Source organism: Chelonia mydas, chromosome 5 (assembly GCF_015237465.2).
Source record: "Chelonia mydas isolate rCheMyd1 chromosome 5, rCheMyd1.pri.v2, whole genome shotgun sequence".
NCBI lineage: Eukaryota > Metazoa > Chordata > Testudines > Cheloniidae > Chelonia > Chelonia mydas.
The window spans coordinates 44,101,836-44,129,706 of record NC_051245.2 but is presented as its reverse complement, the minus strand read 5'-3'; the positions used below and the strand labels follow the sequence as shown (position 1 = coordinate 44,129,706).

Genomic DNA, 27,871 nt, shown 5'->3' with positions numbered 1-27,871 from the left:
GACAGTTCTCTGTCCACATTGAATATAATCAAATCATGATCACTGGTCCGTAGGCAACCACCAGCTTCCAGTTCAGCCTTTATCAGTCACAATAAGGTGCTAAAATAGACTTACCCTCATGTTGGTTGCAATACCTTTTGTGTTAGGTAATTATTTGTAACTTTTAGAAACCGATGGTATTTTACTACTGGCTGCATAAATCTTCCAGAATCTGTTTCCCAAACTGAAGATCCCCAGAACAACACAGATCCCCTCCCCCACCCCCCACATTACAGTGTTTAAGTGTACACTTAAACAAGTGTTTAAGGAGTGACTCCTGTTCTCTAGTTTGATTTGGTGGTCTGTATCAGATCCCCATCAGCGAAGCCTCTTGGGCTTTATTAGTTAGCACATGTATCCAGGTGCATTTAAAACCCTGTGCTTCTGATTTATCATAACTAAAACAAGTAAGGGTGTCTTTAATGTGGATTGCCTCCTCCCCACCTCTTTAACCAACTCTACCCTTCCTGAACAGATTATAATCAGAGACTTTAAACACTCCAATCATGCGAATCATCCCACCAGGTTAGATTCAAGGTAGTTGGGATTGGGATTATTAATGCTCCTGTGGTGGGCCAGTTTCATGGCCTGTTGTATGTTATTCAGTGGCTTTTAATTTTGTATATTTAATGCATAAAAACCTAAGATTTCATTAGACAGACTGATCAATGGCAGGCATTGAAGGTCAGAATCAAGCCTAGAACAGCCTGAAATCTCTTTCATACTGTTTCTTCTGGACAACCGGGGGAGGCGTGCAGCTTAGGGTAGAAGACTGGAAGGTGTATACTTTGGTTGAGGTGGAAGGAGGAAGCCACTTTGGGCAGGAACTTGGGGTGAAGATGTAAGCACAAAGACACAGTCTCCAAGGTGGTAAATGGTGGATCTGCCATCATGGCTGCCAGTTCACTTACACACCATGCGGAGGTGATGCCCACCAAGAAGATCACCCTTCATGGAAAGATGGGTGAAGGAGCAGGTGGCGAGGGGGCTGAAGGATGGCTTGGTGAGTGCAGAGAGGACCAGATTCAGATCCCAAGAGGGGGTAAGCCTCCGTACAGAGGGAAAGGCACTGAGAAGGCTGTGGAGGAAGCAGGAGGTCTTTGGATGGGTGAAGATGGAGAAACCATCCACAGGAGGAAGAAAGGCACTGAGCGCCAGGTGGATGCAGATGGAGGAGTGGGCAAGGCCCGACTGGCAGAGATGACGGAGGTAGTCTAGAAGGACAGGAAAGGAGATGGAGTTTGGAGAGATGTGATGGTGGTGCGCCACCATAGTAAAGTGGCACCACTTAGCTTGATAACAGTGGATTGGAGTATGCTATGAGTGATCATGTCTTGGATAGGGGTGGAACAAGCCTGGTCTACACACGAGCCCCATCCAAATACCAGGCCATGAGATGGAGAGGGCTCGGGTTGGGGTGCTGCAGCCAGCCACACGTTAGGAGGTCCGGGAGGGCCAGAAGACGAATCGGGGGGTGAGCGGAGAGGTGGAGAAGGTTGGTGTACCAATACTGGCAAGGCCAGAAGGAAGCTACAAGGATAACCATCACTCGGTCCTTCCACACTCTGCGCAGGATCTGGGGAAGGAGGGAAATGGGTGGGAAGGCATAGTGGATATCCGAGGTCCAGGGAATGAGAATGGTATCGCCCTGTGACCCTGAGCCCAGGGCTCCCCAGGAGCAGAAAAGAGGAAGCTTGCAGTTCTCCGACGTCATGAAGACGTCCCAGTGAGGCGTGCCCCACCAATGAAAGATGGACCGGAGAGTGGGGTTGTGGAGTTCCCACTCATGGTTGGCATGGAAGGACTGGCTGAGCCGGTCCAGCAGGAAGTTGCTGCTGCCCAGGAGTTGTACAGTGTGCAGGGTGATTGCGTGCTGGAAGCCCCAATACCAAAAAGGTGGATGGCCTCTGTGAAGCGGGAAGGAGACCTAGCCCCGCCCTGTCTGTTGATATACATAACAGCCGTCATGTTGTCGGACAGCAGTTGAACATGGTGGGAACGGAGGAAGGGCAGGAAGGCCTGGCAGGACAGTCAATTGCTCATAGTTCCAGGATGTTGATGTGCATCCGCACAACCACTGGTGACCAAAGATCCTGGGCCATGCGGCCGTCGAGGTTGGCGCCCCAGCCCACGAGTGAGGCATCCATGGTGAGAGTGGTGCTGGGCATGGGGGACATGAATGGAATGCCTGATAGAACCACGGATAGGATTCACCACCAGATGAGGGAAGCCAAAACAGTGGGAAGGATGATGACCTGCTTATTCAGGTGGTCTGACTGCGGATTGCAGGCGGAGTGGAGCCACAGCTGAACGCAACACATATGGAGGCAGACATACGGCGTGACCATATTACATGCCACCATATGGCCCAGGAAGGAGAGGCACTGACAGACACACATTTGCAGATAGCGTCAGAGCACAGCGATAAGAGAAGTGAGGGCGGCACAGCAGTCCATGGGAAGAAAGGTGCGGGCTGCCACAGAGTCTAGGCGTGCCCCTATGAAGGTGAGTGTGCAGATAGGGATGAGGATCGACTTTTCCTCATTGAGGCAGATCCACAAGCTGACGAGGAGGGTGTGGACGGTCTGGATGGTGGCAAGGAGACAGGAGCAAGAGGGCTCCACAAGTGGCCAGTCATCCAGGTAGGGGAAGAGGGAATGGCCCAGGTGGTGCATATAAGCTGTCACGACCGCAAAGATCTTCATGAAGACATTGGGGAGAGGTAACACTGAGTTTAGAGGTGGTCCCTGTCGGGAGCTGCCCTTATGCCTGTGCTCATATTTCTTGTGCATACAGTGGGGCTTCGCTGATGCCGCCGGTGCTGCATGGGAGAGGCCCATTGAAGTGCTCACCACCAGTGACGGGCACCATTCTGTGGGTCTGTTGGAACCAGGTCTGGTTGCGCATGTGAGCGCACCTTCTCCTCCTCCAGATATTTGCAGAGGGGAAGTTCACGAGCTGCTTGAGTCCGGGATGGAAAGGAGTGGCAGATGGAGCAATGAGACACGATGTGGGCTTCACCAAGACAGTAAAAGCAACAAATGTGTTCGCTGCTCACTGAAAAGGAGTGAGGCACAGTTCTTGAAGCTGGCTTGTTGGCGCATAGTCTCCAGGCCGGGGAGAAAGAAACCCCCGGAGGGGAGAAGTCCAAGGAAAACTAACTACTAAAAACTAATGGACATCTATCTAACTATATACAGCAAAAATGAAGAGCAGTTTTCTTAGTGAGCTAAGAGCACCAAGGGGTTCTGACTCTGGCCATGCAGCAGTAAGAGAGAACTGGAGCAGCCTTGACCCACATAGCATCTTAAAGCCTCAGACGCGCCATGCTGTTGATGCACGTGTGGGTCAACGGATACTACTAAGCACAGTTCAAGTGTATCTGTATCAAGTGGAGTGCCCCAAGGGTCGGTCCTCGGGCCGGTTTTGTTCAATATCTTCATAAATGATCTGGAGGATGGTGTGGATTGCACCCTCAGCAAGTTTGCAGATGACACTAAACTGGGAGGAGAGGTAGATACGCTGGAGGGTAGGAATAGGATACAGAGGGACCTAGACAAATTGGAGGATTGGGCCAAAAGAAATCTGATGAGGTTCAACAAGGACAAGTGCAGAGTCCTGCATTTAGGACGGAAGAATCCAATGCACCGCTACAGACTAGGGACCGAATGGCTCGGCAGCAGTTCTGCAGAAAAGGACCTAGGGGTTACAGTGGACGAGAAGCTGGATAGGAGTCAACAGTGTGCCCTTGTTACCAAGAAGGCCAATGGCATTTTGGGATGTATAAGTAGGGGCATTGCCAGCAGATTGAGGGATGTGATCATTCCCCTCTATTTGACACTGGTGAGGCCTCATCTGGAGTACTGTGTCCAGTTTTGGGCCCCACACTACAAGAAGGATGTGGAAAAATTGGAAAGAGTCCAGCGGAGGGCAACAAAAATGATTAGGGGACTGGAACATATGAGTTATGAGGAGAGGCTGAGGGAACTGGGGATCTTTAGTCTACGGAAGAGAAGAACGAGGGGGGATTTGATAGCTGCTTTCAACTACCTGAAAGGGGGTTCCAAAGAGGATGGATCTAGACTGTTCTCAGTGGTAGCAGATGACAGGACAAAGAGTAATGGTCTCAAGTTGCAGTGAGGGAGATTTAGGTTGGATATTAGGAAAAACTTTTTCACTAGGAGGGTGGTGAAACACTGGAATGCGTTACCTAGGGAGGTGGTGGAATCTCCTTCCTTAGAAGTTTTTAAGGTCAGGCTTGACAAAGCTCTGGCTGGGATGATTTAATTGGGGATCGGTCCTGCTTTGAGCAGGGGGTTGGACTAGATGACCTCCTGAGGTCCCTTCCAACCCTGATATTCTATGATTCTAGCTCTGGTGCGTGGCACACATGCGCACCCACATTTTTTTTTTAATAGAATATCAGGGTTGGAAGGGACCTCAGGAGGTCATCCAGCCCAACCCCCTGCTCAAAGCAGGACCAATCCCCAGTTTTTGCCCCAGATCCCTAAATGGCCCTCTCAAGGACTGAACTCACAACCCTGGGTTTAGCAGGCTAATGATCAAACCACTGAGCTATCCATCCCTCCCCCCCACGTAGGGACCATCATTCGAAGAAGAATTATAGGTGCCAAGGGTCCCTAATTTAAATTCTGCAGCACTATTAATTGATTAATTAATTAAATTCTGCAGCACTATTAATTCATATAATTATGAAATCATTCAATAACTTTTGGTATTACTTAAATAATTCTAAATACACCAGAAAGTGAGAGAGTGTATAACCAATGCACATTATTTACACAGTAGCAGAAATCTAGCAGTCCAGGAAAACTTAGGAGCGCTTTTTGGAATGTGACCAGCTGCAGAAGCAAGGGGAAATGCTACAGCACAAGGAGATGGCTGCCAGTTGGGGCTCCTAAGCTCCACTTCTATATGGCTTAAAACCTCTAGAAAGTGGTCACCCTTCTATAATGGTGTGGGACTCACCCCCGTGGCACCTCCTGCTGGTCGTTCTGGGAATTAGCTCAGTCTTTTCACAGGGCACCCTCCTGTGGAGGTGTCTCGCCACCATCACTTCTTCTCTGGACCTGCATTGCCTCAAGGATCGTGGAGTCCTCTTCAGGACACAGCCCTCTGGCCATGCCCCATTCCTTTCTCCCCCACTTCCGGGTCAACAGCAGTCCTCTGTCCAGCCACTCGCCTCCGTGGCCGACTGCAGCCCAAGGTTCTAGCTACTTGCCTCCGTGGCAAACTGCAGCCCTTCACTGGCCATTCCCCTCCATGGCATGTGCGGGTGGGAGACCCAGGTCCGCCCACTTCTCCAGCTCCTGACCCAAGGACCCCTTTAGGCAGCAGCCACGCGCTGCGCCTCCTTCAACTCCCGCTGTCCATTTCCCTGGGCCACTTTCCTGTAGCCCTAGCACCTTCTTTGCCCCATAACAGAGCTTCAGTCTTTCAGTCAGTCAGGCTGGAGCTCCCTCTTGCTTCCCTAACTCGGTCCAGCACTGCTCAGTCCCTCAGCCCCTCAGGGACCCAGTCCTTCTCACTGAGCTCCCAAGGGGGAACAACCTCCTCTGCCCTGCAGCTCTCTCTCTATATGGGCCTGCTCTGCCCTGATTGGCTGTTCATTGCAGCCCCTTTGATTGGCTGTCTGCTGCACAGCCTCCCCATGGCTGCTTTTAACCCTTTTTCCACTAGTGTGGGGCAGATGCCCCATCACACTTCCCAGTTACAGAGCTCCACTGCTATGTGGCTTAGCACCTCACAGGACAGCTTCAGCAAGTTATGCAGCTAGCAGCTAGATACTGTAGTTTTTGTCAGGGACACTTATTGAGTGCACAAGACAGCAAGGATATGAAGGCTCAACTAAGGTTCTCTGAGACACCTTGTCTTTGTATTTCGGTATTTTCTAGAGATTAGGTTTTTTAAAAATATAAACATAGCTTAGAATTCTCTGGCTTTAGGATATTTGTTTTTAAGGTACAATATTCTATTAAGTTGCATGCGCTCTCGCTCTCACTCTCTCTCACACACACACAAACACACACACTTATAGGAAGAGGGTTTTTTTGTGGGGATTATTATAGTGTGTTCCACCTCAGTTGTGTGTTCTTAATGCAGGCGAAACTCTGATTATCTTCAAAGAGAAATTTGTTTATATAAAAACAGCAGAACTTTATTCTATGGTGCAGATTCTCTGCTGATATAAACCGATGTCCCTCTGTAGAAATCAAAGACTAATTTATGCTAGCCAGGAGTACAGCCCTGTATTTTCAACCATGGAGTATTTTTAAAGCATAGTGAAAGGCTATTGTTCATTGGTGAATTTGAACAAAACATCTGTATAGGAACTTTAACAGAACAGGGTTTTGTTTAAACTAGGCAAAAAAGTAGCCTTGGGAAGAAGTCCAAGGTTTTCCAGAGTAACTTTTGTTTGTCTTGTTTTTGGTAATGACCTGGTGTCACTAAGGATGTTTTTGTTCTTTCTTTTTTTTGTTTTTAAATGTTTTGCACATATTGTATTTCCCTGGATCATATTTCCTAACACTTCCTTAATTTTTTTTTATGTATATTGGAAAAAATATTAGGACAGGCTTGACTTAAGACATCATTTTCTTCAGCTTCAATTTGTATCACAGTGCAACTAGCTGTGATAGTCTTTTCCCAACAAATATTTAGTCTGTGGGATCATACATAAGTTTTAGTATTTAAGAATGTAATTTTAAATTCTTTTCTTTCCTATGTCACAAGCAGTTGTAGACAAAGTCTACAGATTAAGAATGTTTACTTTTTAAGATTAACTGCTACTACAGAACACACTATACTGCAGTGGTTCTCAACCAGGGGCCCAGGGCCCTCTGTGGGGCTGCGAGCTGGTTTCAGAGGGTCCACCAAGCAGGGCTGGCATTAGCCACTTGCTGAGGCCCAGGGTAGAAAGCGAAACCCCACCACATGGGGCTGAAGCCCTGGGCCCTGAGCCCCGCCACCCAAGGCTGAAGCCAAAGCCTAAGGAACTGAGCTTTTTGGGCCCCCTGTGGTGTGGGGTCCTGGGCAACTGCCCTGCTTGCTACCCCTAATGCTGGCCCTGGCTTTTATATTCAGAAAAACAGTTGTTGTGGCACAGATGGGACATGGAGTTTTTATAGCATACTGGGGAGCCTCAGAAAGAAAAAGGTGGAGAACCCCTGCTATACTGTATTGTCACACATTGACTTGTAATATAGTAACTGATTGGCACTTAATTTCCATTTTCCAAATTACCTTAAAAAAAAAAAGATTCTAGCTATTTTCATCCATTATAGGCCACTGAGCACTAAAAATCAACAGAGTTGAACTTCCTATTAGATGTCATTAAAGTCCATTTTGTCCGATATCCAACATTCAACTGATCTTTTGAGCTACAATCCTGAAATTTGATCTATTCATTGAGGAAAATGTGAAATTAAACACTTCTATCATAAAGAAAAGGAGTGCCACAAGTTCTCCTTTTCTTTTTGCGGATACAGACTAACACGGCTGCTACTCTGAAACCATTTCTATCATAGGTCACCAATTCACAGATACTATATTAATTTCTTCTATGAAGAGTCATATTGGGAATGAGGTCTCCAACTTGGCAAATTTAAAGTAATCTGGGGTCACCAGGTCTCTTTAGGTCCTTTTAAACATTACAGGTAGCGACTATGTGAACTGGTAAGGTGACATGGGTTCAAATGCCAGCAATATGCAGATGACACCAAGATAACCCAGAATTTGGACAAGATCAGCTCAGGGATGGGAACAGCTGATTGAAGCTGAACCCAAGTAAGGGAGAAGCACTAGTACTGATGGGAAGAGGAAAGTACTTTCAAGAGTTTGCAACCACAGTGCAGTCTCCTTTATTTGAAGATACACGCACACACACCTGAGCCATCCAGTCTGTAGTTGAGGAATGCTCCTGGATTCCCTGTTGATGCTGAGCTCTCACATAGAAGCATTTGCATATAACACACACTTTCTACTATCTCTGGCTGACTAGCAGACTCATCCTGTTCTAGTAGACAATGACCTGGCCTCAATTTCACCTTTTCACCTTGTGTGGAATACAGCAATGCAGTACGCTTGGGCATGAAGCCATCAGCCCTTGGGAAACTTCAGAGGGTACAGAATGCTGCAGCATATCTCCTCAGCAACACAGGCTACTGTGAGCACATCAGACCTGTCCTGCGCTTTCTACGCTGGTTTCCCATACAGTATCATACAATGGCTCCATGTCTAGTTGGCAGCCGGTATCTAGCGGAGTGCCCCAAGGGTCGGTCCTGGGACCGGTTTTGTTCAATATCTTCATTAATGATCTAGAGGATGGTGTGGATTGCACCCTCAGCAAGTTTGCGGATGACACTAAACTGGGAGGAGTGGTAGATATGCTGGAGGGTAGGGATAGGATACAGAGGGACCTAGACAAATTGGAGGATTGGGCCAAAAGAAACCTGATGAGGTTCGGCAAGGACAAGTGCAGAGTCCTGCACTTAGGACGGAAGAATCCAATGCACCGCTACAGACTAGGGACCGAATGGCTAGGCAGCAGTTCTGCAGAGAAGGACCTAGGGGTGACAGTGGACGAGAAGCTGGATAGGAGTCAACAGTGTGCCCTTGTTGCCAAGAAGGCCAATGGCATTTTGGGGTGTATAAGTAGGGGCATTGCCAGCAGATCGAGGGACATGATCGTTCCCCTCTATTCGACATTGGTGAGGCCTCATCTCGAGTACTTGTGTCCAATTTTGGGCCCCACACTACAAGAAGGATGTGGAGAAATTGGAGAGAGTCCAGCGAAGGGCAACAAAATTGATTAGGGGTCTGGAACACATGAGGAGAGGCTGAGGGAACTGGGATTGTTTAGTCTACGGAAGAGAAGAATGAGGGGGGATTGATAGCTGCTTTTAACTACCTGAAAGATAGATCCAAAGAGGATGGATCTAGACTATTCTCAGTGATAGCAAATGACAGGACAAAGAGTAATGGTCTCAAGTTGCAGTGGCGGAGATTTAGGTTGGATATTAGGAAAAACTTTTTCACTAGGAGGGTGGTGAAACACTGGAATGGTGGAATCCCGTTCCTTAGAAGTTTTTAAGGTCAGGCTTGACAAAGCTCTGGCTGGGATGATTTAGTTGGGATTCGTCCTGCTCTGGGCAGGGGGTTGGACTAGATGGCCTCCAGAGGTCCCTTTCAACTCTGTTATTCTATGATTCTATGATCTAGTCAACTGCAAGGTCTTGGGCCTTATCCTTAAACTCCTTTATGGCCTGGGGCCAGCATATCTAAAAGATTCCCTAAAGCTCCAGAATCAAAATCGTGGTAGACAACGGAACTCTTGACTCAATGAAACCTTCAACCGTAAGGCTAATGCTCACTTGTGCAGATGGCAGAGCTTCTTGGGGGGCAATCTGAGACTGGCAAACTCACAGAAACTAAAGACCATCATAAACCTTCACATCTTCTGCTCCAAGTGCAAGGTGCATTTTTTTTGACCTAGCCATCTGACATACAATGTCAGGTTTTAAAATGTTTGTTTTAAAACCCCACCGTAAAACCTATGCTGCCACACAATTTTTCCCCTGGGGAAAGGGAAAGAGATAGAACCACATGTGACAGATGGTAATCACATTGCTTAACACGCTACTGGAATGCACTCAGATACCATACTGATGACTATAGTTTAAGAACCTATATGAAATAGAATAGGATCAGTTGCATTAATTATACTTTTACCAAAAAAGATGCTGAAGATGAACAAGTGTGCCCCAGGTGCTGATGTCAGTATCAAATCTACCTAAAGGACCTTGTCTTGAAGGGGCAAAAGAGATGTATTTATCAGTCATGTTAGCTCTAGAATGTTAGCTTAACATGACTGAAAAGCACCACCAAGGTGCAAACTAACATGTTTCAATGTGTGTTAGCTGGCTATGTTGTATCTCAGTAGTGGAGGCTGTTAAAGTTGCAAAATGTGGGAAGTAGGGAGGTGTTAAAAGAAAAAGGAGCTCAGCTTTAGTTTTAACAATCTCAATTTGTTGGGGAGACATCCATATAGTTTCTATTTTATAATTTCTGTTATTGAAATACAATACCCACACACAGTCCTTCATAATACGGACAGGCTTTTACCAAAATTACTAGTTGAACCAAAAACTTTAAGCATTATAAACAACAACATACACAAAGCATTAAATCTACAATGTTTGGTATGTAGGAATTACAAAGTCCAGCCTCTGATTTAACTGTAGCAGTATTTTACCTTCTTACATAGCTAGCATCTTGAATGGTCCTTAAGTGACTCAAAACTATATTCAAATATCACTGAAATGAAGCTACTTCTTAGAAGGGAGGGAATGGAATTTAGCCAGCTAGCTAGCACACAGCATGCTTCATGAAAGTGTAGAAGGGAGGAATAAAGGAATTTAGACCAAGGTCACCAGGAAAACCCCTACTCTTGAAAAAAGTGCTAAGGACCTTTAATACATGCAGAAACTCAGATTCTGAGGGCTCCATAACCCATGTGTGGTAGGATAAACCTCAGGGAATCATATCTTTGGAAGAACAAAGAACTGAATAAACTTTTATCAAGAGCTAATTCTATATTCATAGAGTTTAAGAGCAGAAGGGACAATTCTAATCATCCTGTCTGACCTCCTGTATATCACAAGCCATTAAATTTCACCCAGTTACCCCTGTGCTGAGATCAATACCTTGTCTATGACTAAAATGTAATGTCCAGAAAGGCAACCAGCCTTGATTTGAAGACACCAATGGGTGGAGAATACATCATTTCTCTTGGTAGTTTGTTCTAATTGTTAATCACCCTCATTGTTAAAAATGTGTAATTAATCTATTCTCTTCCATTCTATTCAGGTTATCATGCTACATCTGTCATCATGGTATCTGAGCACACCTTCCAGAGATGCATTAAGTAACATCACTGGCATCTTTCATTTATGGTGCTTTCTTCATTCCTGTTCTCCTCCTAGAGGAAAAATGTGTATGTGATTTAAACCTCTCCTTTTATTTAGCAAATTACTTTTTTTCAATATTATTTAGGATCAAATATATGTCTCTGTTTCTCCCAATTTCAGGTCTGTTGCTCTTGCTGATATAAGTCTTATCTTAGCAGGATTCTGACAGTTATTTGAAATGCAAGTTACCTGATAGTTTTCCATACATCAAAGCCATCCAGAGGCTTAGTGCTGTTTATATGTCCCCCAGCAAGATTTACTAGAGTCGGCAGCCAGTCAGAGATGTGGATCAGTTCATGACTTTCTACTCCCCTCTGTTTCAGTAAAGGACTTGCAACAAATCCTACTCCTCTCACTCCTCCTTCCCAGAGCGTCCACTTTCTTCCTCTTAGAGGCCAGTTATTTCCACCTCCCAAAGTCTGTCCTCCGTTATCTGAAATTACAGGGAAGCAAAATAAATTATTTTTAAAGACAAGTATTTTATAATGTGTTCGTTTTAAATAAATTTACATAACACAGGGATATCACAATCACTACATAATGCTAAATTCTACTAACAACTTCAGTTACATACACTACTACTCAACATTTTATGTGATGCTTTGCATCTTCAAAGCATATTACAAATATTAGCTAAAACCTCACAAAATCTTGCAGAAAGATAGTGTTACATATTCAAATGTGAACAAAAACATAATGAGGCAGGAGAAGAGAGTGAATATTACTTTCGGGGCAAAAAAAGCTTACCAACGTTTATAAAAGTGGGTGAGTGAGTTTTAATTTTTTTAGGTCTACAGGTTTATGTAACTAAACTTGACCTACAAGGAAACATATTCATGTCAGTTTCTTTCCACTGTTTTCAGGGCATGTGTTTTCGATGAACCAGAAACTATTTTCAAAAGTTTTAAAGATTCACAAAGCAAAGCTGTTTTTTTCCTACGCAAGTCTTTTAATCTACTGCCTGCTTTAGTTTTAACTATAATTGTATGTTGCGATTAAAAACCAGGAATGGAAACAATTGTGGGAGCAAAGGAACAAGGAGGTGCTGCATCTGATAAACCAGAGAAGACAGCCTTACTATCCTCACAATGAAACCAAATGATCTCATTCCTATTTAATTAACTAGGGATCAGTGTAAATTCCTGCTGTAGACACATAATCAGTTTAACCTGAGCAAGAAGGAGGATTTTCTTTGCTAAGGGAATAAAAGGGACTTTATCTGTGTGACATCTCAAAGGTGGATACAAAGGGAATGAAAACTAAATTTTATTGAATTCTTCAATCTGATCCTCCAATAAATAAAATAAACTTTAAAAATAATAATGTACATTTTTTATTGCACTTTTATTTCTCAGTATCTGAAGCATTTTGGGATGAAAACACTTCTGAAAAGCAGCCATTCGTTTTTTGGAGGGTGGCAGCCAAGCAGGAAACTAGTATGCAAACTGGCAGCCTAAGTTAGGCCCTTAAATCCATATTTAGGTACTTTAAAAATGGCCCAATATTTCAAAAGTGCAAAGTATTTCGTGGCCCTCACTGACTTAAAAAGGAGCTGCTGGGTGCTCAGCACTTTTGAAAAATCAAACCACTTATTTAAGTGCCTGAATATGGATTATGGGCACCCAGCTGAAAGCTTTGGCCTCACATCCACACAAAGCAGACAAGATATTAGTTTTTATGGAATCAAAGATCTCCACACAGTAAGTGCATGTAACTCAACTTATCACCCTTTATAAGGGCCAAGAGATGAATCTTTGGGATTTGAACTGTGGTTTCAGGGAGACTAGATTCTTCAGTGTTCTAAACTCTGCAGTCAGAGTTTGTGCCTAGGTAACTCTTACTGGCAGAAGAGATGTCCGCCACCTCTTGAGCCAGCTGCTCCTTCCATCGCTGGTGAAAGCAGATGGAGAGGGTGTGTTAGGTGCATTGCAGGGGAAAGGAAGACCATGAGTAGTACAGAGAGAGGGCAGAGCAGAGCAGAGCCCTCCTACAGCTTTACTTTATAGTAGGGCCAGGTGACCGGGGGATCAGGGAGTCACCCAGCCACTCCCTGCAGCACCTATCTCCACTACATCTGAGCAGAGCTTGGATATAGCGGAGAATCAAACTCTAGGTATTTTAAACCTGCTGCCTGTCACACAAAAATATATCCATTTTATATCTGCCTATTACTAGCTTGCAGGTTTACTTTGTTTTGAAAGATAACAGCAATTAAATATTAAGCAAATTCTGATAGATCACTATCTTATAGAATAGTGAAAAAAAAAGTTGTATATTTCATGGGCCTTATCAAAATCTCTCATATTTAAATAATAATTTCCTCAGACCAATGTCTGTCCCCTCTGAAAATGTTTTCACGACCTTCATGTTATGTCAGTTTCATTACACCGTGGACTACTTGGATCAGGAACCCTGCCTAGTTTATAACCTGTACAGAGCTCAGAATATTGTCTCCACTTGGACTGTATGTCAACATAAACATAAAAATAATTAAAACAACATGAGTTTCCTTCCTTGGACACTTCATCTGACATGTACATTAAAAACAGACAATATATGAAACTCATTTATACTTCCTCTCATTTTCTTCTTGGTAATAGTTACTTTCCCTCCCTTTCCCCACATTAGGAATTCTTTTTCAAGAGACCTCTTCTGTTTCACTTCCTGACTAAATTACCAAGAAATTTTTGCAGGAGAGGGGAAGGGAAAAGACTGATTTTTGTTTTGGTTTGGTGTTCCAACAGATATTTATTACTAGCTTCAGTCAGAAGAAAACCTAACAACTTTGGTGGGTGGTTTTAAAAATAGATGTAACAGCTCCTATACTACTAAACAGAAAATCAGGGTTTTTTTTAGCATCTGGGTAATTTCTAATCTTAAATATCACTTCAAACATCAATAATGAGATGAGAGCAGCAACATGTAAAAAGCAAATTAATATAAACTCCAGAAAGAACATAGTATCATAGTGCTAAAATATTAAAGCCATTAAATATTGTAAATAAAAATAGTAACCAAGAAAACAGTATTCAAGTGTGTACATGGGGGGACAGTTCTGTGGTCAGTAGGGGATGAGAATTACTTCTGTAAAGTTTTGTCAGGTGAAAGATTACAATCATATTAAAGGTACACAGAAACTATTTCACCAGTTACTGTCTTGTCTCCTCTTCTAGGAGAAGCCTATGCAGGTAGTGGTGGCTAGTTTATTCAAGCAACACTGATCACCACCAATGTCTTACACTCTTTTCATGTGTTGACAGATGATCATACAAGCCAGAGACAGTAGGCAAATGTCATGCTAATTCTGTTAGATATAGCCAAGGTTTTTGAGAGAGCTGATCACAAAGTGCAGATGACTCACCTTCATAGCCTGGCATGGGTAGTTGCATCCATTTCATACAATTTATAGACAACAAAAGGGCTCTAGACAACTTTGCCATATCTTAGAAAATACAAACAAGCTAATAAACCAACAGAGCACGCTCTCCAAAACCCGAGGGTAGGAAAGCCCTTGGTGAAGCTTCCTAAACATAATAAAACAGTAACATTTGGTAAATATTTTCCATTTATGTGAGTACTCTTAAAATATCCACGTTATCAAAGGAAGACTGTGATTGTGGTGGTGATTATAATGTATGATCCAAATTAATCATATACTGAATGTTCACATATGTTTCAGAGCAACTTTTTACTGTATTTAGCTTTCTGTATTAGTGATGCAAAGCCAGGGCATTACACAAAACACAGTCTAGATAAACACTTTGACACACACGAGTCAACACTAATTCAACTTTTCAACCAGATAAAAGAAAAACAGAGGGAGGATCCCTGCTGACCCAGCATTAGCAGGGCAGCACTGCAATGGAAGTGGAAGCAGCAATATCTGCTTAATGTCACCAACAAAATAACTGAAGATGGATACAGGGTAGAGCAAAACAAGGGCAAAAGTTAGAAAGCTAATGCTCTGTGGGTGCTTTTAAGAGAGAGTGCACTGCAGTACTCTAGCTTTTATATAGCACAGATGTGGATTACTGTGGCGGTCCGTATCAATTAGAGACTATGTAATGTGTAATGGTCATATACTACTAGGAGCCTAGGAAAATGTGCCATTCCTGATGGAATACGAAAAGGAAAAACGTAATGGAAACAAAGACTACTTAGTCAGCTTTAAGAAAAGGAGGTGGGGCCAACAGCTGTTATAGTTTTACAATTATATGTATCTATAATATAAAAGGAGACAAAATACCTCCCTTCAGGGTGCAGCTGCTAGTCTCTCCTAAAAACGGAAAGCATTACTTATTGAAAAAACATGCTGTGAAAGATTTCAACAAACGGGTGAACCCACACTAGTTAGATCAGTGTTAACCAGGCAACTAGAAGAAGTAGCTCCTATGGAAGGGGTGGATTCCTTTCTGAGGGCCAGGAATCTGAGTGGAAGACATCCCAGGTTTTACAAAGGTAGAGTCTATAGGTTTGAAACAGTTATGCCCTTTTTTCTTTAATACTACATTTCTATAAAAATCCAGATGCTGGATTGCAAATGAATCTTGAAGAATTGGCCACATTTCACAATTTTACATAAAGTTACATTAGCAAGGTTGATGTAAACAATTTTATTTTGGCATCTCAGTATGTATGTAACCACAGGATAACTACATCCTGACATATGTTCCTGTGATCTGCCTGACTACAGCTGTAGGAGACTAACCAATTTTTGCTTCAGAAGTATTCACAAAGTCTCTTCTCCTCTAGAATATTTTTACAAGGATTTGCAAATTAGATCCAGAGTGAATATCTGCCAGTACTGCAGCAAAAGCAATTCTCACTTCCAAAAACTACCTACCTCTTCAGTGAAAAAGTCACTGCAAAAATCAATATATTTTGCAAATACTGAGAAATACTTACCAGATATACCAACACTGAAAATCTTCTCACAGCTCTATTCCTCTCTCCTCAATTGTACTAAGCAAGCAGAGTACTGAAATTTTGAATACTAAATAAATTTGAATATTATCCCAAAGGAAAATTGGAGGGAAGGCATGACATATGCATCTGTCATCTCTCATCTGCATGCCCAGATTACAAAATTAAAGGTTGGCAGGATGAGAAGCAAGGCTCCAGAACATGACATACCATAGAAAGCCTGCAGAAGGGGCCAAAGTTAAATTGAAATTTCTGTAGCCTTGATGCCATCAAGTTTGCCACAGCATGAGTCCGGGGCAGAGTTTGCCACCCAGGGAGCCAGCTGGAGTTATAACTGTAATAATAACCTGCAGATTCTCAAGATCCATGTTTCTCTGAAGATTCTGGGGCATGGTTAGAAGCCCAGGCTCTCTTCATTACCTCCAGAGACCACACCATCCAAGTCAGCCTGGCTGTCCCTCCTCCCTCACAGGTCCCAAATCCTGTCAGGTGGTTTTCAAGGGTACGTAGAAGAGAGCTGGTATAAATAAATCTTGACAGTGATAGCATTATCTTGTGGAAGCTTTTCAGTATTTCCAGAAGAATGATAACATGAAGAACAAATTTTTCCTAGCTACCTCACTTGCACATTCTACCACTCATTCCTCCTGCCCCAAAGCCCATGGAACCCTGTTCACAGGAATAAGCTTTCATGGAATGAATGGGGTACGCAAAAAATCCATGTTGCCACAGCTTACCTTCCTCCCAACAGATTTTGGACACAAGCAGTGGTTTTTATTCCCCTCCTGTACCATTGCCTTTGCAGGAAATACTGGTTGGGGGGGGAGGGGGGAGAAGGAAGGGAGATGGGCAACATAACCTTAAGATTCTCTATTTGGAATGTTTAGGTTGGTGGTGGGGGTCTTCTGTATTTGTTGGCTGGTGCAGCATATATATATTTAACAGTGTGGGAGACATATATAGCTAGTAAACAGTTTGCTCAGTGTGTATCTATGAAGAGCAGTGGGATGGTAAAAGAACTAATGACTGGAGCTAGCTGAATAAGCAAGAATTTTGAGAAGCCTGTAAGAGATCCTTATGTTTTCTCCTGCTGTTAGATGTCAAATTATTACAAAAGAAACATTAAACTACATTAAAGTGGAGTATCAGTGACACAATATTTGACCTTCAGATCACTTTCCCTGCTACTCGTCATAATCCACTGGCTTTCCTTATTCCCCAAGTAATCACAACTGGTGTTTGGATAGCACTTCTTAGGGGCCTGCCTCAAATGAATGCTCTGGGATAGAAGTATTGTTTTTTCCCAAACTGCCTCTCAGAAAAGGTCAGAATGCTGTCTGCACTTCAATGATGTATCCCCACTTGACTTCAGGACATTTTACCTAGGACTCAAATGGGCTAATTATAGTTTGGATTTTTAAAGGCAGAAATTAAAATAAATCAGATTCAAAATAAAATAAGCAGTAAGCATAACATAGCCGGTGTTAAGAGTTAAGCCAAACAGACCCACCTTGGTTCAGTTGTAGTACATGTAAGGTACAGCCTTACATGTCTAGAAAGCACTATCCCCTTTTCTTCCCTCAGACCCTTTTGACTGTGCAGCCTCACAATTCTTCAGGGTTTTCTCATGTCTTTACTTCTCATGGCCCTATTATACCTTTGAGTTCTTTTGATGTGCCTGGGTTATCATACCAGATACCCACGCTCAAAGTGACATTCCCAAGAATCAGTCCTCAAATTCATCCAGGATTGTATTCAAAAGCCATACTATGTAATTTCAGCTCCACTTCTCCCGTTCAACCTTTATATCCTCTCACCTGCAAATAAACAGCCCCTACCAAGCTTTTCTACTTTTTGTGCCAGTCTTACTGACCAGGCTTCAGCATGTAAATTGTCTTGATTAGAGGTGGGAGTCTGCTATAGACCACCAGACCAGGGGGATGAGGTGGACGAGCCTTTCTTCAAGCAACTAACAGAAGTTACTAGATCACAGGCCCTGGTTCTCATGGGGGACTTCAATCACCTCAATATCTGCTGGGAGAGCAATACAGCGGTGCACACACAATCCAGGAAGTTTTTGGAAAGTGTAGGGGACAATTTTCTGGTGCAAGTGCTGGAGGAACCAACTGGGGCAGAGCTCTTCTTGACCTGCTGCTCACAAACCGGGAAGAATTAGTAGGGGAAGCAAAAGTGGATGGGAACGTGGGAGGCACTGACCATGAGATGGTCGAGTTCAGGATCCTGACAAAAGGAAGAAAGGAGAACAGCAGAATACGGACCCTGGACTTCAGAAAAGCAGACTTTGACTCCCTCAGGAAACTGATGGGCAGGATCCCCTGGGAGAACAACATGAGGGGGAAAGGAGTCCAAGAGAGCTGGCTGGATTTTAAAGAATCCTTATTGAGGTTGCAGGAACAAACCTCTCAATGTGTAGAAAGAATAGTGAATATGGCAGGCGACCAGCTTGGCTTAACAGCGAAATCCTTGCTGATCTTAAACACAAAAAAGAAGCTGACAAGAAGTGGAAGCTTGGACAAATGACCAGGGAGGAGTATAAAAATATGGCTCAGACATGCAGGAGTGAAATCAGAGAGGCCAAATCACAACTGGAGTTGCAACTAGCAAGGGATGTTAAGAGTAACAAGAATCGTTTCTACAGGTATGTTCACAACAAGAAGGTGGTCAAGGAAAGTGTGGGCCCCTTACTGAATGGGGGAGGCAACCTAGTGACAGAGGAAGTGGAAAAAGCTAATGTACTCAATGCTTTTTTTGCTTCTGTCTTCACGAACAAGGTCAGCTCCCAGTCTACTGCACTGGGCAGCACAGTATGGGGAGGAGGTGACTTTTTCACTAGGAGGGTGGTGAAGCACTGGAATGGGTTACTTAGGGAAGTGGTGGAATCTCCTTCCTTAGGAGGCTTTTAAGGTCAAGCTTGACAAAGCCCTGGCTGGGATAATTTAGTTGGGGATTGGTTCTGCTTTGAGCAGGGGGTTGGACTAGATGACCTCCTTAGGTCCCTTCTAACCCAGATATTCTATGATTCACCCTTTGTAAAGATGCAAGGCTTATATAATCCATCAATTAACAATAACTCCCATTTGATATGAAATAGAATCAGACTGATTAATCTGTAACACATTAAGAACAAAAAGAAAAGGAGTACTTGTGGCACCTTAGAGACTAACCAATTTATTTGAGCATAAGCTTTCGTGATGCTCAAATAAATTGGTTAGTCTCTAAGGTGCCACAAGTACTCCTTTTCTTTTTGCAAATACAGACTAACACGGCTATTACTCTGAAATCTGACATTAAGAACACAAAAACAGCCATACTGGCTCAGACCAAAGGTCCACCTAGCCCAGTATCCTGTCTTCTGACAGGGACCAATGCCAGCTGCCCCAGAGGGAATGAACAGAACAGGTAATCACCAAGTGATCCATCCCATGTTGTCTGTACCCAGCTTCTGGCAAACTGAGGGTAGGGACACCATCCCTGCCCATCCTGGCTAATAGCCATTGATGGACCTATCTTCCATGAACTTATCTAGTTCTTTTTTGAATCCTGTTGTAGTCTTGACCTTCACAACATCCTCCTGCAAGGAGTTCCACAGGTTGATTGTGCATTGTGTGAAAAAATACTTCGTTTTGTTTTAAAGCTGCTGCCTATTAATTTAATTTGTGAACCCCTAGTTCTTGTGTTATGAGGAGGAGTAAATAACACTTTCTTATTTACTTTCTCTGCACCAGTCATGATTTTATAGACCTCTATCATATCCCCCCTTAGTCGTCTCTTTTCGAAGCTGAGAAGTCCCAGTCTTATTAATCTCTCCTCATATGGAAGCCGGCCATTCCATACCCCAATCATTTTTGTTGCCCTTTTCTGAACCTTTTCCAAGTCCAATATATCTTTTTTGAGATGGGGTGACCACATCTGCACGCAGTATTCAAGATGTGGGCGTATCATGGATTTATATGGAGAGACAATATGATATTTTCTGTCTTATTATCTATGCCTTTAAGGATTCCCAACATTCTGTTTGCTTTTTTGATTCCACTGCACATTGAGTGGATGTTTTCAGAGAACTATCCACAATGACTCCAAGATCACTTTCTTGAATTGTAACAGTTAATTTAGACCTCATCATTTTATATGTATAGTTGGGATTATGTTTTACAAAGTGCATTACTTTGCATTTATCAACACTGAATTTCATCTGCCATTTTCTTGCCCAGTCACCCACTTTTATGAGATTCTTTCGTAGCTCTTCGCAGTCTGCTTGGGATTTATTTATCTTGAGTAGTTTTGTATCAGCAGCAAATTTTGCCACCTCACTGTTTACTCCTTTTTCCAGATCATTTATGAATATTTTGAATAGGACTCATCCCAGTACTACCCACGGGGGACACCACTATTTACCTCTCTCCATTTTGAAAACTGACTATTTATACCTACCCTTTGTTTCCTATCTTTTAACCAGTTACTGATCCAGGGGAGGACCTTCCCTCTTATCCCATGACAGCTTACTGTGCTTAAGTGCCTTTGGTGAGGGACCTTGTCAAAGGCTTTCTAAAAATCTACGTACACTATATCCACTGGATTCCCCCCTGTCCACATGCTTGTTGACCCCCTTCAAGAATTCTAGTAGATTGGTGAGGCATGATTTCCCTTTACAAAGACATGTTGACTATTCCCCAACAAATTACGTTAATCTATGTGTCTGACAATTTTGTTCTTGACTATAGTTTCAACCAGTTTTCCTGATACTGAAGTCAAGCTTACCAGCCTGTAATTGCCAGGATCACCTGTGGAGCCCTTTTTAAAAACTGGCATCACATTAGCTATCCTCCAGTCATTTGGGACAGAAGCGGATTTAAATGATAGGTTACAAACCCACAGTTAGTAGTTCTGCAATTTCACATTTGAGTTTCTTCAGAATTCTTGGTGAATACCATCTGGCCCAGGTGACTTATTACTGTTTAGTTTATCAATTTGTTCCAAAACCTCCTCTAATGACACCTCAATCTGGGACAGCTCCTCAGATTTGTCACCTAGAAAGAATGGCTCAGGTTTGGGAATCTCCCTCACATCCTCAGCCAAGAAGACCGATGCAAAGAATTCATTTAGTTTCTCCGCAATGGCCTTATCGTCCTTGAGTGCTCCTTTAGCATCTCAATCGTCCATTGGCCCCACGGCTTGTAGAGCAGGCTCCCTGCTTCTGATGTACTTAAAAAAAATTTCTATTACTTTTTGAGTCTTTGGCTAGCTGTTCGTCAAATTCTTTTTTGGCCCTCCTAATTATATTTACACTTCATTTGCCAACGTTTATGCTCCTTTCTATTTTTCTTAAGGAATTTAACTTCCACTTTTTAAAGGATGCCTTTTTGCTTCTTACTGCTTCTTTTACTTTGTTGTTTAGCCATGGTGGCACTCTTGGATCTCTTACTAAGTTTTTTAATTTGGGCTATACATTTAAGTTGAGCCTCTATTATGGTGTCTTTAAAAAGTTTCCATGCAGCTTGCAGTGATTTCACTTTTGGCACTGTACCTTTTAATTTCTGTTTAACTAACTTCCTTGTTTTTGTGTAGTCTCCCTTTCTGAAATTAAATGCTACAGTGTTGGGCTGCTGTGGTGTTTTCCCCACCACAGGGATGTTAAATTTAATTATATTATGGTCACTATTACCAAGCAGTCCAGCTATATTCACCTCTTAGACCAGATTCTATGCTCCACTTAGGACTAAATCAAGAATTGCCTCTCCTTTTGTGGGTTCCAGGACTAGCTGCTCCAAGAAGCAGTCATTTAAGGTGTCAAGAAACTTTATCTCTACATCCCGTACAGAGGTGACATGTACCCAGTCAGTATGGGGATAGTTGAAACCCTCCATTATTACTGAGTTTTTATTTTTATAGCCTCTCTAATCTCCCTGAGCATTTCACAGTCACTATTACCATGCTGGTCAGTAATAATTCCCTACTGCTATATTCTTACTGTTAGAGCATGGAATTACTATCCATAGAGATTCTATGCTACAGTTTGGTTCACTTAAGATTCTTACTTCATTAGATTCGACACTTTCTTTCACATATAGTACCACTCCCCCACCAGCATGACTTGTTTTGACCTTCCGATACATTTTGTACCCTGGTATTACTGTGCCCCACTGATTATCCTCATTCCACCAAGTTTCTGTGATGCCTATTATATCAATATCCTCATTTAATATGAGGCACTCTAGTTCACCCAACTTATTATTTAGACTTCTAGCATTTGTATATTATCACTTTACAAATTTGTCACTTTTTAGCTGTCTGCCATTACATGATGTAATTGAATGGGCCTCTTTTTCATTTGACAGTTTCTCATAAGATCCTACCCATATTTTATCATCTTCCATGCTCTCCTCCTTACTAGGACATAGAGAATCTCCATTAATAGAGCCTCCCCAAGGGATGTCTCCTCTGCACCGGTTGTCTTTTCCCCAACCCTTAGTTTAAAAACTGTTCTATGACCTTTTTAATTTTAAGTGCCAGCAATCTGGTTCCATTTTGGTTGAGGTAGAGCCCATCCTTCCTGTTTAGGCTCCCCCTTTCCCAAAAGTTTCCCCAGTTCCTAATAAATCTAAACCCCTTCTCCCTACACCATTGTCTCATCCACGCATTGAGACCCTGCAGTTCTGCCTGTCTAACTGGCCCTGTGCGTGGAACTGGAAGCATTTCAGAGAATGCTACCATGGAGATCCTGGACTTCAATCTCTAACCTAGCAGCCTAAATTTGGCCTCCAGGACCTCTCTCCTATCCTTCCCTAGGTCATTAGTACCTACATGAACCATGCCCACCGGCTCCTCCCAGCACTACACATAAGTCTATCTAGATGTCTCAAGAGATCTGCAACCCTCAGACCAGACAGGCAAGCCCAGGTCTTCCTGAGTAGACCCACTCCCTGGTTAAAGGTTGATGAGTGCTAAAGTGCTTAGGGATCTAAGCCTTGTTAAGAAGCTCTCAGCCTTGCCTAGCAGGCCGCTAGGCTCAGCAAGCTGTCCCCCAAACAAACAGACCACATGATATATTTCAGTCAAGCAGCAAGCACACCAAACAAACACACACACACACTACGGACAAACAAACTTATCCCAAGGGTCACCTAATCGCTCCTCCTTCAGCTGGAGAACTCCCTCACAAAACTCCCATTAGCCGCTCCTGTTCGCTAGCTCCCAAGATTCCAAGGCCTGTAGGGACTACTATCATCATATAGTCTGACCTTCTGTATAACACAGGCCATAGAACGTCCCCAAAATTATTCCTAGAGTGTATTTTTAGAAAAACATCCAATCTTGATTTAAAAGTTGTCAGTGATGGAGAATCCACCATGAACCTTGATAAATTGTTCCAATGGTTAATTTCCCTCAGTTAAAAATTTACCTCTTATTTCCATTCTGAATTTGTCTAACTTCAACATCCAGCCATTGAATCATGTTATATCTTTTCTCTGCTAGACAGAAGAGCCCAGTACTAAGTATTTGTACCCCACATAGATACTTATAGACTGTAATCAAGTCACCCCTTAACCTTCTCTTTATTATGCTAAAGAGATTGAGCTCTTTGAGTCTATCACTATAAGGCATGGTTTTCTTCATCCTTTAAATCATTCTTATGGCTCCTCTATGAACCCTCTCCAATTTATCAACATCCTTCTTGAATTGTGGGCACCAAAACTAGACAATATTCCAGAAGCAATTACACCCAAGCCAAATACAATGATAAAATAACCTCTCTACTCCTACTCAGGATTCCTGTGTTTATGCATCCTAGGATTGCATTAGTACTTTTGGCCACAGCCTCCCACTGGGAGCTCATGTTCTATTAATTATCCAACACGACCCCCACATTTTTTTCCCCCAGAGTCTCTGCTTCCCCAGATAGAGTTCCCCATGATGTAAGTATGGCCTACAATCTTTGTTACTAGTGATATACATTTACATTTAGCTATTAATATGTATATTGTTTCCTTGCACCCCATTTATCACGTGATCCACATCACTTTGTATCAGTGACCTGACCTCTTCATTATTTACCACTCCCCCAATTTTTGGGTCATCTCCAAGCTTTATTAGTGATGATTTTATGTTTTCTTCCAAGTCATTGATAAAAAAATGTTAATGAGTGTAGGGCCAAGAACCAATTCCTGCAGGACCCCACTGGAAACATACCAGCTCAATGACAATTTCCAGCTCACATTTTGACAACTAGCAGTTAGCCAGTTTTTAAATCCATTTAATGTGTGCCCTGTTAATTTTATATTATTCTAATTTTTTTAATCAAAATGTCATGAGGGACCAAGTCAAACACCTTACAGAAGTATATAACATTAACACTATTATTTTTATCAACCAAACTTGTAATCTTCCATAAATGCATGTTGATTTGCATTAACTATCCTCCTCTAATCCTTTATTAAATCGAGTCCCGTATCATAGACTCAAACTCAGATTTTAAGGCCAGAAGGAACTGTCATGATCATCATGACCTCCTGCACATTGCAGGCCACAGAACCTCACCCACCCACTTCTGTAACAGACCCCTAATCTCTGGCTAAGTTACTGAAGCCCTCAAATCATGATTTCAAGACTTCCAGTTACAGACTCCACCATTTACTCTAGTTTAAAACAGCAAGTTACCCATGCTCCATGCTGCAGAGGAAGGTGAATCCCCCCTCAGGGTCTCTGCTAATCTGACCTGGGGGAAAATTCCTTCCCAACCCCAATATGGCAATCAATTGGACCCTGAGCATATCCGCATGACCCACCAGCCAGACACTAGGGAAAGAATTCTCTGTAGTAACTCAGAGCCCTCTCTATCTAGAGTCCCATCTCTGACTGTTGGGGATATTTGCTACTAGCAGTCCCAGATGGGCCACATGGCATTGTAGGTAGTCTTGTCATACCAGCCCCTTCATAAACTTATCAAGCTCAGTCTTGAAGCCCGTTAAGTTTTTTGCCCTCATTGCTCCCCTTGGAAGGCTGTTCCAGAACTTCACTCCTCTGATGATTAGAAACCTTTGTCTAATTTCAGGCCTAAACTTGTTGATGAACAGTTTATATCCATTTGTTCTTGTGCCAGTATTGGTGCTTAACATAAATAACTCCTCTTCCTCTCTGGTATTTATACCTCTAACGTATTTAGACGAGAGTTAGCAGTGGTACAGTCGTGAGGCAAATTATGTCCGTAAGAGCCCCTTTCATTTGGCTGTTTATTCCATCTTCAGGCCAGGGCCAAATATATAAACCTACTAATATTCTTTAGCATTTGTGAAATAAATGTGATCCAATTTTAAAAGAAGATATTTTAAGAATACCGAAAAATATAGATCTCCCTTAAGAAAAATGCTGCAGTTTTCACTATTATAAAAGATGTAATTCACCAATCAACATAAGCCTAGCTGCATGACTATTGTGCGTCCCCAGGTACAACACACTCTGGAAAATAAACTTTTGGCAAAACACTGAAACAACTTAACTTCCAGCAGAGTACATATGTTACATGATTTTTTAAAAACTGAAGACAATAAGGCTAATAAAGTTTTGCCAAAATTTCAAAAAGTGTGGGCACCTACAGTTACGCACCCAAATCCATTTGTGTACCTAACATGGGTGCCTAGCTTTGTATGCCAACCATTTATTTATATTTTTTATATATATGAGAATGTATATACACAGAATGTATATATATGAGAACGTATAAAAACAGAATAAGGAATAGCCTGTCATATACAATGTTTAAAGAAAGTTATTATTCTGTTCAAAAGAATAAAGTTACAGATGCAAGAAGTTCCTTTAAAATGTAGCCATCTTAATATCCTAAATAGGCAATCAAAACACCACCACTGAGGTTACAAATAATGAATTTGAGAGCAGAGTAAGGAGAAAAATGTAGCCTTAGGTAGCAGGGACAATATAAACAAACACTCAGATATTGCAAACCTACTCACCAACAGTATAATGTATATCATACTTCAGTACTTAAGAAGAACGCATTTTAACTAAATAGTTGGTCTAGAGCAGATCTAATATTTGTTGAGGGGGTTTAGGTTCAGTATTTTGTTTCAGGCTCATCTCCAGTTATAACAACTGGACTTGAGTTCTTTCTGACAAAAAAAAATATTTCCTAGTCTCCTTACCATATCCATGGTGCTTATTTTCATACCCAGCATTCTAATACACACAATTTTCTCTTCTCACCTGTGCACCCCATTGAACCAATTTACAATTTAAAAACTGCTGAATTTTTCTGAGGTTCACAGGGGTAGAGAGCACCACCGACCCTTGGAATTTCTCTTCATAGGCCCCTGTGATAAACTGATCCTGCACGCATCTTTCTGATACGGAGACCATGCCAAATTCTGTTCGGAGGATTTGTCTAAAGCCCTGCAGTATTATAAAGATGTTTATTTTTCTTTATTTTATAATATGTATTTGGACATTTAATGTAGAAACAAATGAAAATGTCTTCAAAATAATGAAAGAAATAATTTCTGTTGCTGCTATTCCAGAAACTGAGAGCTGCTTACATAGTAACACCATCAACTGCCTGTAATCCTGTACAAAATATGTGCACACAGTGTTCAGTGAGGAAAATATGGTCAATAATAATTCATGTTGCTAGTTCCAGTTTCAGGGCTTTTGATGAACTGATTGTTTGTCTTTTAACTAAGCGAGGCAACTTTATTTTCACTTCCATCTTAAGGAAAATCAATTGAGAAGACAGTTGCTTCCCTTTAAAATAAAGGGGTTTTGTAAATATTTATTCTGAATTAAATTTAAGATTGAGTTTAGTTTTCAAGTGCAGCCTCCCTCTTTTAAAATATTCCTTTATATATGTACAGTAGATAGGAACAGGATAAAGTGATGCCTAAGTAGGATTGATAACTAATAGCAAGTCATGAGCCTGTTCCAGGGAGTATTGAATTTCAAGATTCAAAACTCTTAACTGCTAGAACTTGGTTGCTTGCTGGCACCTTTTCAGTGTTTTTATTCACTTAAGGCATTTGGAAGTTTATTTTGAATATTATATTTGGGTCTCTTCCTATGTTTACAGGAACAATGTGATTATTTTAGAACAGCACTTACTGGTATGTGAAATACATTAAGGGCCTAATTAGGATATGTATTTATAGCACCGTTATAAAGGGGTTAAAAAAAAAAGGAAGTGAGGCCACTATTACTGTGCTTTTACAGATGCTATGTATGAGTATCAAGGAGCCAAGTCTATTAAGCATTTATACTTCCAGCTGCATGGAAAATACCTGTATAAGTGACTCAATCCTACTGTTTTCTACTTTTAAATCACAGCTGCAAGGTAAGACGACATGACCAAATGCTAACACATGTGAGACTCGGAACCAGCCTGAGCCAGCTTTAGGTCTATAGCTACTGTCAATCATAGTAATGTATAACAGAAGGTTATTTGTTTTTTTTTCTTTTAAATTTGGGGAAAACACAGAGCCTCAAGAAAAGTGAAGGAGCTTCTGATGAGGCTGCCAACCATACAAGAATATTGTGTCAATTTTCTTCAGTTTCTTATTTTATTAAAAAAAAAAAAAAAGCTGCTTTGGTCTAATACTTCTTTAAAACTAATATTACTTTGTTCCAAGGATATGGGGCTGCCAAACCCTCAACAGTCACATGTGAATGACACGGACAAGTGATTTCATCTGTGCTTAGTTTCATAGTTACATCTGCAAAAAAATTTCTGTTGTAAATGCCTGGTACTCCCCTTCTCCTAGTTTACTCAAGGTAGACCGCTGTGACTGTGTATTTTGTTGCTTATCTTACACAAAATAAACATAACAATCTGGAGCTAATTTAAGTGGTTTACCATATCAGGATACAGCTGGGAAAGATTTTAAGAAAAAGGCTCAATGTGA

General features: G+C 42.1%; 1 protein-coding gene across 6 annotated transcripts in view; it reads right to left on the bottom strand.

The window, feature by feature from the left end:
• ARSB (arylsulfatase B) overlaps positions 1-27,871 on the bottom strand; it is a 96,842-nt gene that overhangs the window by 35,427 nt on the left and 33,544 nt on the right. For all 6 annotated transcript variants that reach the window (XR_005225965.1, XR_005225966.2, XM_043546797.1 and 3 more), the window contains one exon: positions 11,217-11,460. Coding sequence is in view for 4 of the 6 variants with exons in the window: in XM_043546797.1 (XP_043402732.1) it covers positions 11,217-11,460 (244 nt within the window). In the remaining 2 variants the exon portion in view is untranslated. The remainder of the gene's footprint in view (positions 1-11,216; positions 11,461-27,871) is intronic.